The sequence below is a fragment of the Anomaloglossus baeobatrachus genome, chromosome 4 (assembly GCF_048569485.1).
Source record: "Anomaloglossus baeobatrachus isolate aAnoBae1 chromosome 4, aAnoBae1.hap1, whole genome shotgun sequence".
Lineage (NCBI taxonomy): Eukaryota > Metazoa > Chordata > Amphibia > Anura > Aromobatidae > Anomaloglossus > Anomaloglossus baeobatrachus.
Genome location: NC_134356.1, coordinates 637307321 through 637320791, shown reverse-complemented (window position 1 = coordinate 637320791; position 13471 = coordinate 637307321). Strand labels below are relative to the sequence as shown.

At 48.3% G+C, this 13471-nt stretch overlaps 1 protein-coding gene across 2 annotated transcripts in view; it reads left to right on the top strand.

Annotated features, from left to right (window-relative positions):
• The window catches only part of PPP3CC (protein phosphatase 3 catalytic subunit gamma), a 77517-nt gene that overhangs the window by 47014 nt on the left and 17032 nt on the right, over positions 1-13471 (top strand). For both annotated transcript variants that reach the window (XM_075346445.1, XM_075346444.1), the window contains exons 4-8: positions 6380-6491; positions 8836-8981; positions 9177-9316; positions 10624-10701; positions 12507-12601. In XM_075346445.1, coding sequence (XP_075202560.1) covers positions 6380-6491; positions 8836-8981; positions 9177-9316; positions 10624-10701; positions 12507-12601 — 571 coding nt within the window. The remainder of the gene's footprint in view (positions 1-6379; positions 6492-8835; positions 8982-9176; positions 9317-10623; positions 10702-12506; positions 12602-13471) is intronic.

Sequence of the window (13471 nt, the reverse complement as noted above, 5' to 3'; positions counted from 1 at the left end):
GTATGATGACCTTCATTTTATAGACAATCATCTTGGCTATCTCATACATAAATGTGACTTGTAACTATTTAGCAACTGATTAGTTATACTACATTGTTACTGTTTTGCTCCTGGTGGTGGAAAAATCTTTTTCTTTGTCGCTCCTAATTGGGAGACCCAGACAATTGGGTGTATAGCTATGCCTCCGGAGGCCACACAAAGTATTACACTAAAAGTGTAAAGCCCCTCCCCTTCAGCCTATACACCCCCCGTACTGCTACGGGCTCATCAGTTTTTATGCTTTGTGCGAAGGAGGTCAGACATCCACGCATAGCTCCACAGCTTAGTCAGCAGCAGCTGCTGACTATGTCGGATGGAAGAAAAGAGGGCCCATAACAGGGCCCCCAGCATGCTCCCTTCTCACCCCACTTTTGTCGGCGGTGTTGTTAAGGTTGAGGTATCCATTGCGGGTACGCAGGCTGGAGCCCACATGCTGCTTTCCTTCCCCATCCCTCAATTAGGGCTCTGGGTGAAGTGGGATCCCATCGGTCTCCAGGCACAGGAGACCGTGCTCCATCCACAGCTCCTGAGGACCCTGCTGGATAGGAGCCGAGTATCGTTCAGGGACATGGCCCTGCTACTTGGAGGTACTCTGTGTCCCTGTGGGGACCGCGCACAGCAACACTCCAGCATTGCTGGGTGTGCTAGTGCACCGGGGAAAGCAGCGCTGGCTGCATGTGTGCCACTATACACTCAGCGTCGCTGAGTGTATTTGTGTAGGGGGACTGCCGCACTGACCGCCGCTGCCATGGTTATCCCTGCGGCGCGGCTGGGACTGTTAGTGCGCCGGGGACTTCCGCGCCGACCGCGCTTATACGGCGGCCGCGCTTATAACTATAGTCCCCGGCTTCTGCGGCCTAGTCTCATTATTTTCCCGCCCCCAGCCCTGCCAGTCAGGGGAAGGGCGGGACGCTGTACAGGTCGGCAGCACTGAGGGCTGGAGCATGCTTTGCATACTCCACCCCCCTCACTCTGCACAGTGGGGCACCAGTTCCCGCACTTTTCTGGGTCACACCCACGGCTCCCTCCTCTCCACAGGACGCTGGCAGCCATTCCTTTTTCTTCCTGTATACTACAAATTACAACCTGTTCTCACATTCTCTAATAGCTCAGTGTGTTTATTAGGTTGATTCCCAAGCGAAGGTCAATGGTTTGAATCGAGGGGAAGCCATGAAGAAAAGAGAACCAGCATCATCCTGCTCATCGATAGCAATGTATCGGCCAAGACAATTGCCAAACTGCATCATGTAAGCGCCATGACAGCTGGAAGAATAAGAAATTAAGTCTGTCCATTCATTCAAAGCCAAGAGGTGACGTCCAGGCAAAATATCGAAGTCAACAAGCCAGCTCATCACAGGTCCAAGACTTCTGGTGCGACAAACCCGGCAGTGGAGGCGGCTCGTCTGCTTCATAATAGTGAGATCACAGACGTCCATGGAATGGAAGCACCGTGCGATGCACCTTACACAAGTCTGGAATGGTGGCCTGAAAAAAGAAGCCTCAACTTCAATATTGTCATCAGAAACGTCTGCTCGAGTTTACAAAGAAGAACGAAAAGTGGACAGTAGAAGATGGAAATGGGTGATTTGGAGCAATGAGATGAAAGTCATTAGACAGCTCTGATGGGGCAAATGGGTCTGGAAGAAACAAGGGAAAAAGGGACTAACGGATGGAGAATTGAAGGAACAACCAAAGGTAGATTCTTGACCATGATCGATGGTGGTCTCAATGCTGAGCTATATGTGAGTATCCTACAAGGCAAGTTACTTCATACACTCGAGTATTACAGGTATGAAAAGGACGACATAGTGTCCCAGCAGGACAACAACCAGAAGCATACGGCAAAATTGGAGAATAAATGGTTCCATGACCATGAAGTAGAGGAGCAGGATTGTCCCCACAGTCACCAGGCCTCCACCCAATCCAACACTTGTGGGTAGACTTGAAGAATTTTTATACAGACCCAAGTGAGGTGACCAGTATACACCAATATTGGGAACGTGTAAGGAGATCTGGAAACAGGTTTCGGTGGAGACATGCTTGAATTTGATGGATTCAGTCTGTGTTGAAAGCAAAAGGTGGATTTACAAAATAATAATAAAAAATAAAATTTACAGTTTTAGGAGCAAAACAGTAACAATGCAGTAACCTGACAAGAATCTGCATCATATGCTAAATATTTGCAAGTCAAATTTATGTATGAGATAGCCAAGATGTTGGATGGACATCTGTTTGGGATGATTTAGTGTATCCTGTTTTGAGCAGGGGGTCGGACTAGATGACCCAGGAGGACCGTTCCAACTCTAATATTCTATGATTCTATGATTGTCTATAAAATGAAGGTCGTCTCGTGCTCAAAGCTGTAAAGGATGGTGAGATATGGAGTCTGAAAGTCAAGAGTTCAAAACATTGTTCCCATTGATGAGCGAGCACTACCATGCTCAGGTGCTTGGTACTCATAATGAATAGTTGGATGCAAGGACGCGTGCGAGTCGAGGACCACCGAGTGTAATGGAAGTCAATGGGGACTCAAGCATTTTTCCAGGAAATCATCAAGAAAAATGCTCGAGTTCCTCACTGATTTCTATTATACTCGGGTACTTGAGTTGCGCCCATCCGAGCGTCCATCTGCTCATTACGAGTACTGAGCACCCAAGCATTGTAGTGCTCGCTCATCACTGATTGTTACCCTTTTGCTAGTCAGTCACCCTGATCCAGATTCTAGAATTATCATAGAGTCAACAAATGTTCTGATTAAGGTACAGAGGGTGATTAGATATGCTTATCCTTCAAACTTTAACTGAAATAACCCCCTTTCCCAAATGTGGCAGTCATAAGACACATATCCTCTCGAATTTTGGGTATTGACATGAAAAAAGCTACTGTACCTGGGGTCATTTGAAGACTGTATAGTAACAGGGTGGGGTTGATGAGAGGGGTGATGACATGGAGAAAAGCTCCTACATCTGAGTGCACTGGAGACTGTATAGTAACAGGGTGGGGTTGATGAGAGGGGTGATGACATGGAGAAAAGCTCCTGTATCTGGGGTCACTGAAGACTGTATAGTAACAGGGTGGGGTTGATGAGAGGGGTGATGACATGGAGAAAAGCTCCTGTATCTGGGGTCACTGAAGACTGTATAGTAACAGGGTGGGGTTGATGAGAGGGGTGATGACATGGAGAAAAGCTCCTGTATCTGAGGTCACTGAAGACTCTATAGTAACAGGGTGGGGTTGATGAGAGGGGTGATGACATGGAGAAAAGCTCCTGTATCTGGAGTCACTGGAGACTGTATAGTAACAGGGTGACGTTGATGAGAGGGGTGATGACATGGAGAAAAGCTCCTGTATCTGAGGTCACTGAAGACTCTATAGTAACAGGGTGGGGTTGATGAGAGGGGTGATGACATGGAGAAAAGCTCCTGTATCTGGGGTCACTGAAGATTGTATAGTAACAGGGTGGGGTTGATGAGAGGGGTGATGACATGGAGAAAAGCTCCTGTATCTGGAGTCACTGGAGACTGTATAGTAACAGGGTGGGGTTGATGAGAGGGGTGATGACATGGAGAAAAGCTCCTGTATCTGGGGTCACTGAAGATTGTATAGTAACAGGGTGGGGTTGATGAGAGGGGTGATGACATGGAGAAAAGCTCCTGTATCTGAGGTCACTGAAGACTCTATAGTAACAGGGTGATGTTGATGAGAGGGGTGATGACATGGAGAAAAGCTCCTGTATCTGAGGTCACTGAAGACTCTATAGTAACAGGGTGGGGTTGATGAGAGGGGTGATGACATGGAGAAAAGCTCCTGTATCTGAGGTCACTGAAGACTCTATAGTAACAGGGTGGGGTTGATGAGAGGGGTGATGACATGGAGAAAAGCTCCTGTATCTGGAGTCACTGGAGACTCTATAGTAACAGGGTGACGTTGATGAGAGGGGTGATGACATGGAGAAAAGCTCCTGTATCTGGGGTCACTGAAGACTGTATAGTAACAGGGTGGGGTTGATGAGAGGGGTGATGACCTGGAGAAAAGCTCCTGAATTCCTCACCTCTGTGGTCTCTGGAGGCTGTACTGTGGGAAAGATGACAGTAAGTAGCTGTAATTGTAAAAGAGGTGATAACATGAAGACAATTGCCCGAGCACTACTCCTGGGGTCACTGGTGGCTGTAGAGGGGTAGGGGCGAGTGGTATTTGAGGATAGCCACTGACTGTGAGTTCAGTCTTGAAGACCCCTGTGATTACAGGACCATTGGGTTCATGGCGCTGGCACTGTCAGTCCTCACATATTGTGCAGCTGCAGATACGTGGCTTTCCTTATCTTACAGCCATCGGTGGTTGCATCATGTTTTCTTCCCTTGTCACACCCGGTGATGCAGTCAGATGATAGCAGCTTCCTCTTACCGTCCGGCTGTAACCTCATCCCCTTATCTGCAGCACGATTAGGATGACTCTAGTGTATAGTATATACTGTATACAGGGGTCTATATGATGGTATAAGTCCTTGCACAGCACAGATGGGCACCTGGTGTCCGGCGTCTTCTTCCTGAAGACATCAGTGAATATGAAGGGAACGTAAGACACTAGATATAGCAGAGATCAGTGCGACAACCATCAGGACTGGTCCCCTATAGATTAGGCAAACCCGTCATTTGCATTATTTTATAGGTGCCTTATATCTTACACGTGGATACCCCCTTTGTTGGGGTTATACGAGGGGCTGCTGAGAAGTCTTTGGCTTTGTGATCTTTTTTGTTTCTATGGTAACAAATTTTACATCACATGAAAGCTTTATGTCTCTAATGTATGTTTTCAAAATTTTGTGTTTTGTTGCTTATGGCAACAGTGTTCTACGCACGCGGGAAAACTAAATGGCGGAATCTAATGCGATATTCACAGCAACTGAGAGCAGAGGAGGGATAAAATTCTTATTTCTGCAAGGAAAGTCCGCAAAGGATATTGATGGTGATATGTCGCAGACATTGGGGGATCAATGCCCTTCATATACCACAGTAAAGAATTGGGTTGTCAAATTTAAAACGAGCCACTTCAGCCCCAATGATGAGGAACGTCCTGGATGACCGAGAGCGGTTGTTGTACCGGAGATCGTCGATGCTGTGCACAACCTCATACTGGAGAATCGATGAATTTGAGCTAAAGCAATAGCAGACTTCATGGGGATTTCCCGTGAAAGTGTTTGTGTCATTATCCATGAACATTTGGACATGAGGAAGCGATTTGCAAAGTGGTTCCCCAAATGTCTGACAACAGATCAGAGAAGCATGAGAGTGAAAACTTCCTGCTCCATTTGTCAGCGTTTCTGCACTGATAAGAACTTCCTAGATCGACTTGTCACTATGGATGAGACCTGGATTTATTTGTATGACCCCAAAAACAAGGAGCAGTTAAAAGAGTGGAGGCACAGTGGTTCTCCTCGTCCAAAGAAGTTCAGGGTGCAAAAATCAGCCACTAAGGTGATGGCATCTGTGTTCTGGGATAAGGAGGGTGTGCTGCTAGTGGACTACCTTCAAAAGGGTTCCACCATCAATGCAAGGTATTGCATTGTACTTTTGGACCAATTGAAGGTAGCTCTGAAGGCCAAAAGGTGCGGCAAGCTTTCCACAGGAATCTTGTTCCTGTAAGACAACGCCTCCGCTCACACTGCACAAGCGACCACGGCAGAGCTGGGCTTCCAGCTGATTGACCACCCACCTTATCCACCAGATCTAGCTCCCTCCGACTATCATCTGTTTCTAAACCTGAAGAAACACCTCAAGGGTACCAAATTTCACACCATATCTGATGCCATGGCTGCTACGGATGCCTGGCTTGAGGCACAACCGAAATTCTTCTTTTTGCTAGGCTTACAGAACTTGGAATACCGATGTAAGAAGTGTGCTGACATCAGTGGAATAAATGTACAGTTTCATCATCCTATCTAGTTTCTATCTGGGTAAAGCCAAAGACTTATCAGCAGCCCCTCGTATTTGACCTCTGGGAGCTGGTGCAACTTGTACGGTTTTTCTGCCAGATCTCCAGCTTTATAGGGAATCGCTGACCCCCATTTATGCTTATAGGGTAGCCTTTATGCACAGCGGGTGGCCTGGGTGTCAAATTGACTGACCAATAGGTCCAGAGGTCTTATCTCCCCCATCATAATATTATAACCAAAATCATAGCGTGAGCGTACCCCAATAACTTGTATATGGGAGTAGTTCCGAATACTTTCTGCACATTTACTATCAGTACTTGACTCTTTTAGTAAAATTATCTATAGAATCATTTACCCTTTACCATATACATTGTAACCCCTCTTTCTGTGACGATCTTTCTATTCCAGTGCGTTCTCTACCTCTGGAGCTTGAAAATTATCCACCCCAAAACCCTGTTCTTGTTGCGAGGGAACCACGAGTGCCGACACCTGACGGAGTATTTCACCTTCAAGCAAGAATGTGAGTTTTCCTGTCCCCGTCCTTCCTCCCCAGGGATGACGGATGAATGTCTTCTGCTGCCCAATATATATATATTTTTGTTTGGAGGCGCTGTTCTAGCCCCGCCATGTGCCCCCTGATCCTGGCATCTTGCCCTCTGCGCCCGCGTTCTTCTGATCTTTAGGCAAGCCCCCTGCCCTACCCTGTGTGGATTCTGCTGTGTCACTCGCTGCTCTCAGCGCTGTGGCTTTGCCCATCTGCTTCACTGCTACTTAGATATGTATATCCCTTAAGTATCTCTAACTGCGGACTGAATTAGGCGCCATTTATAAAACCTGCCCTACGCTCTACCTATTCTGAGTGCCCATGAACTCCGCGAGCTGCATGCATGCCACGCACCTAATCCCACGCCGTACAGCTGCTCCCTGTGCTGTCAGTGCAATCTGTTACTCCGTGCCCATCTGTGGCCATCACATCCAGATGCTTTCAGCACCACATACAGATCAGTGTGCCCATCTGTTCTGCCTGCCGCACTCATTTTCCGGGCCTGTCCCCGTGCAGGGAACACATTGACAGCTGTCCACATCTTGATTTTTTCACTGATATTGTGCCGCTGTACTGTGCATGAAACCCCTTAAATAAAACTATCACTATGGGGTCTATAAATTAAGAGTGGGGGGGTCCTCAACTAGTTTTGGTAAAGGTCCTGTGTCTGATGTCGGAGCTGAACACTAACGATAAAGATGTCGTATTGTTAATGTTTCACAAACTTTGTAGAATTATCTACATCAAGACTACCGAAGACCCCAGACACCTAAAATCAATTCAGCCTTTTTATTCCTACCACAGACCGGATCCATAAATTAAAGACCCCAAGACCTGACCCCTAAAACTAAATCCAATACCAGATCAGACCCCTGAGATTAAGCAGACCAAGGACTAGACCAGGGGTCGGGAACCTTTTTGGCTGAGAGAGCCATGAACGACACATATTTTAAAATATAAGTCCATGAGAGCCATACGGGGGAGCGGCGGTAGTGGAGAGGCTCAGAAGGTCCCAGGAGGCAGGATAGGCAATGCTGCGGGCAAGAGGGTCAGTGTGCGGAGGGTCGGCGATACTGCTGCGGGCTTGTAGGGTGTCACAGCGGCGGGCGCCATGGATCTGCCGGTGGGCTGCTTTGAATTTCTCGCAGTTGATGAGATCGACTTTAAGAAAATGGCAGTGGCGCGTGCGCAGATCGACGTGATGGACTTCAAGAAAATGGCTGCAGAGTCCTATCTGCGAATGTGACTCCTCTGCGGCCATTTTCTTGAAGTCAATCTAATCAACTGCGGGAGATTCAAAGCAGCACACCAGCAGATCAATGGTGCCCGCCGCCGCAACACCCCACGAGCCCGCAGTATCACCAGCCCTGCGCCACCACTGCCGCCCTGGTAAGCCATATGCAGTTTGCAAGACGCAACCCCAGTTTTCCTCCAGTTTTGGGGGGGACAAAGTGCGTCTTACAAACCGGAATTTTTTTTGTTAATTAAAGATTTGTCTGCGAGCCAGATGCAGCCATCAAAAAAGCCACATCTGGGTCGCGAGCCATAGGGTCCCGACCCCTGGACTAGGCCGCTAAGATAATTCAGACTCCATAAGACAGAATAAGACCCTAAAACAAACAGCTAAAATTAATCAGACCCCAGAGAAGACCCCTGACAGTAATCAGACCCCACACTAGACCTTAAACTAGACCCCTAAAATTCAGCAGATCACAGACTAGACCGTTAAAATAATTCAGACTAAATAAAACTGAATAAGACCCCAAAACAGACAGCTAAAAAGACCCCAGTAAAGACCCCTGACAGTAATCAGACACCAACCTAGCCTCTAAAAATTGATCAGACCTTAAACTAGACCCCTAAAATTAATTCAGACCATAGACTAGCTTCATAAATGAATGTGGACCCCAGAACAGACAAAAAAATAAATATATATCCCTGCTGCTCCGGGTTCTCTTCACTGTCGGGCCCTATTGCATAGACCTTGGCTGACATCGGGACCACACGTCCCGGGCCCCTGACAGATCTCCTAAATGTATTGGAGGAGACACAGCCCCTCTCCAATACATATATTGTACCCTGAAATGGCCCTTTAGGGGGATTTTGTAGGCGTAATTCAATTAATCCAATTCGGGGCCTTAAATTCCCCTAAGAGTATGAGTTCACGTGTTGTGAGCAGGTGTCGACCCCGACCATACGGACACTGGGGGGCTCCTGACTGCGACAAGTGTGTGCACATATGTAATCCTATGGAAGCAGCGGTGTGTAGTTCAGTATTTCATGCTTGTTTAGGGTGTGAATAATTTTCCTTTCCCTTCAGGTAAAATTAAGTATTCGGAGCGAGTGTATGACTCCTGTATGGATGCCTTCGACTGCCTCCCACTAGCAGCCCTGCTGAACCAGCAGTTCCTGTGCGTGCACGGGGGCCTCTCCCCTGAAATCTCTTGCCTGGACGACATCAGAAAGGTGAATTCTCTATGCAAATTGCCGGATAATGAACATTTCTGCAAGTTTTGTTCATTCACCTATTTTATTACCGTCATTTACATTCTGGTTAAACCCAAGAGGCAGAAAGCTCCTTATAAGCTGTGTTCCCCGCTTTCTATACTTAGTTTTCTGGGACCTTCATTCATGTTTTCTTCCTTCTCTGTGCCTCATCAGTTAGACCGATTTAAGGAGCCCCCCGCCTTTGGCCCTATGTGCGATCTGCTGTGGTCCGACCCAGCCGAGGACTACGGCAATGAGAAGACGTTGGAACATTTCACCCACAACACGGTGCGCGGCTGCTCCTACTTCTACAGGTAACAAGGCAGCCGATCCTTGTATTTATTACATACTAGCTGTAGTACCCGGGCGTTGCCTGGGATAGTAACTGTCTCTCTGTCTCTCTCCCAGTCTCTTTCTGTCTGTCTCTGTCTGTCTCTTTCTGTCTGTCTCTTTCTGTCTGTCTTTTTCTGTCAGTCTTTTTCTGTCTGTCTCTGTCTGTCTGTCTCTTTCTGTCAGTCTGTCTCTTTCTGTCTGTCTCTTTCTGTCAGTCTGTCTCTTTCGGTCTGTCTGTCTCTTTACACGTCTGGTTCTTTCCACGACTGTCTCTTTCCCCGGTCGGTCTCTTTCCCCGGTCTGTCTCTTTCCCCGGTCTGTCTCTTTCCCCGGTCTGTCTCTTTCCCCGGTCTGTCTCTTTCACCGGTCTGTCTCTTTCCCCGGTCTGTCTCTTTCCCCGGTCTGTCTCTTTCCCCGGTCTGTCTCTTTCCCCGGTCTGTCTCTTTCCCCGGTCTGTCTCTGTCCCCGGTCTGTCTCTGTCCCCGGTCTGTCTCTTTCCCCGGTCTGTCTCTTTCCCCGGTCTGTCTCTTTCCCCGGTCTGTCTCTTTCCCCGGTCTGTCTCTTTCCCCGGTCTGTCTCTTTCCCCGGTCTGTCTCTTTCCCCGGTCTGTCTCTTTCCCCGGTCTGTGTCTTTCCCCGTCTGTATGTCTCTTTCCCTGTCTGTATCTGTCTATCTCTTTCCCTTTCTTTGTCTGTCTGTCTCTTTCCCTGTCTGCCTCTTATTCTGTCTGTGCCTTTGCCTCTCTGTCTCTTTCTCTCTTTATCCGTCTCCTCACAGACTTCTTTTTACCTCACACATAAGCTTCTTATACTATGAATGTCCTTTGTTCCTATAGCAACCAATCAAAGCTGATTAATAACCTTTAGCTCGCAGCTCCATTGACTTTAATGGAGGCAGGTTTTTTGGGGAGGAACTGTAAAACGCAGGGTTAAATTTTCCCGTCAAAACATAGTCTCTAACATTCTCTGAGTCACATGGGGCGTCTGTGCAAAATTTCGTGATTGTAAATGCGACGGTGCGGATTCCTTTAGCGGACATACACTCAGCTTTATATAATAGATGGAGTACTTATTTATCTGCCGCATGTTCACACTGATTTGCGAGATTTGTTTCGCATTTCATCCCAACTAAACGGACCTGCTACATGTTTAATGTCTGTATCACTTGTCTGATTCCATGCAGATGTTTTTTTGCTTCTACTGTAATCCGTGCAGATTTTCCACCTGCAAAACCTGCAGTGTATGCACCATGTGTGAACATACTCTTATTAGTACTTTCTGAATTTCAGCTATCCTGCGGTCTGTGAATTTCTGCAGAGCAACAACCTCCTGTCAGTGATTCGAGCCCATGAAGCGCAGGATGCTGGGTAATACGTCACCTTCACTATTTATTCCATATGTCTCACTAATCCTGATTGTCTATGAGGCATTAAGGCCATACATGTTAAGGGGGCTTTACATGCTGCGACATCGCTAACGATATATCGTCGGGGTCACGGTGTTTGTGACGCACATCCGGCGCCGTTAGCGACATCACAACGTGTGACTTAAAGAAGCGACGATCAATGATCGTAAAAAATCGTTGATCGTTGACACGTCGCTCCTTTTCATAATATCGTTGGTGGTACATGCCGCTGGTTGTTCGTCATTCCTGCGGCAGCACACATCGCTATGTGTGACACCGCAGGAACAATCTCCTTACCTGTGTCCACCGGCAATGCGGAAGGAAGGAGGTGGGCGGCATGTTACGTCCACTCATTTCCGCCCCTCCTCTGCTATTGGGCGGCCGTTTAGTGATGTCGCTGTGACGCCGAACGCACCTCCCCCTTAAAGGAGAGATTGTTCGGTGTCTCCAGCGCCGTCGCTGAACAGGTATGTGCGTGTGATGTTGTTCGCTACGGCAGTGATCACCACATGTCTCAAGAACGACGGGGGCAGGTGCTATCGCTCGCGACATCGCTAGCAATCGCTTGCGATGTCGCAGCGTGTAACACCCCCTTTAGTCTAACACCGGTAACACCGATATTGACCATTTTAGTCCAGAGCATGAAAACGGCCATACACATTATAAAGCTGTCGTCTGAATGATACTTTGGCATACATCCATCCAGCCCATCTCTCCCATACACTGGACGCTTATTTGGCTGAGCATGTCTGTGTTCTCTATGAGAAAGTCGCCGACATCCATCTCTGACGTCTCTCCCATACACAGGCCGCTTATTTGGCCGAGCACATCTGTGTTCTCTACGAGAAAGCTGCCGACATACATCTCTACGGGCGGGTTATGTATGAGATTGCAAAGCAATCGACAGTCCGAAATTGGGCATGCGCAATCAAGATGTTGGCCGACGACGCCATACACATTAGACAGTCGGCTGAATCTGTCAATATTGACAGGTTGAGTCAACACTGGTCTAATGTGTATGGAGGGATTCTAGGATCCAGCATGTCCGATTTCAGACCGCTGACCCTTCTGTTCTGCAGAGGCTACCCGCCCCCAGAGATGTCTGACAATGGCGCTCTGTTAGAAGACACTGGAGTGTTTGGTAGCGTGAGCACTGCTGTGTATGAGAGAGTCAGGGAAGATAGCTGCCTGCCGAACAATCATCTGAACCAACGTTTCGACGACAGCCATCTAAGGCCCCCAACAGATGGTTGTCAAGGGGGGGGGGTCAAGGATCCAGCATGTCCCATTTTGGACTGTTGAGCTTTTGATCTTTCTGTTTTGTATAGATAAGCCGCCGCAGAGATGTCTGACAACGTCACTCTCATAGAAGACAGGAGTGTTCGGTAGAGCGAGCACTGCTGTGTATGAGAGAGTCAGGGAAGATAGCTGCCTGCCGAACAATCATTTGATCTATCATTTAGCCGACAGCCATCTAATGTCTATGGGACCCCCAAGAGATGACTGTCAGGGGGTTAAGGATCCAGCATGTCCGATTTCGGACGTCTGATCCTTCTGTTCTGTAGAGATAAGCCACCCCCAGAGATGTCTGACAACGGAGCTCGCCTCTCACCTTGCTCAGCATTAGGGGGGACCAAACCCCTATATTCTATGCAAGGCTGATTACTACAGGGGGGGGGGCTTAACTGCCCCGCTAAACCATAGCGGGACCCGGATGAGTGCAGAGATGAGACTGATCATTTTTAATGTCTGTTTTCCTCTCTGCAGATACCGAATGTATCGGAAGAGTCAGACGACAGGTTTTCCCTCCCTCATCACTATTTTTTCTGCACCGAATTACCTTGACGTCTACAACAACAAAGGTGAGCCAACAGCTGGTGTCGGTGTGACAGTTGTTTCCCTCCCAGAATTGCTGCCTGTAGTACATGATCACTACGTTGTTGCCATATACTATACATGCATGGTAAAGGGAATTGCTGTAATACTGTCGGCGTTCCTTGTTGTTCACCCTTCCTCTTCCTGGCAGAGACACCGATGCACTCACCACTGCTCTGTGCGGACCTCACCCATCCAATGCACTCACCACTGTTCTGTGCGGTCCTTACCCATGTCCACGGTCGTGGCTTCCAGCTCTCTGGTTCTGTGCACATCATTCCGGTCTCCTAGGAGTGCACTTAGGGTGCGCACTCTCCCCACTTCTTAAAGAGGTCGTGCACTTAATCTGGAAGTGCCTCCAGCCTATGGCTGAAGGACACTAGGTATTTAAGGCATCTTCCCCCTTTGGGAGGTGCCTGAGCAACAAGGTTTCTGGCGTGTTTGATTCCCTCTGCATGCCAGCCTATATCCATTGCCCATATCTCGTTCCTGTAACCCGTCCATTGTTCAGCCTGTGAACCCTACACCGTCCAGTGTTCAGCCTGTGAACCCTACACTGTCCAGTGTCCAGCCTGTGAACCCTACACCATCCAGTGTCCAGCCTGTGAACCAAATCCTGTCCAGTGTCCAGCCTATGAACCCTACACCATCCAGTGTCCAGCCTGTGAACCAAATCCTGTCCAGTGTCCAGCCTGTGAACCCTACACCGTCCAGTGTCCAGCCTGTGAACCCTACACCGTTCAGTGTCCAGCCTGTGAACCCTACACCATCCAGTGTCCAACCCGTGAACCCGACACCGTCCAGTGTCCAGCCTGTGAACCAAAACCCGTCCAGTGTCCGTCCTGTGAACCCCCCAG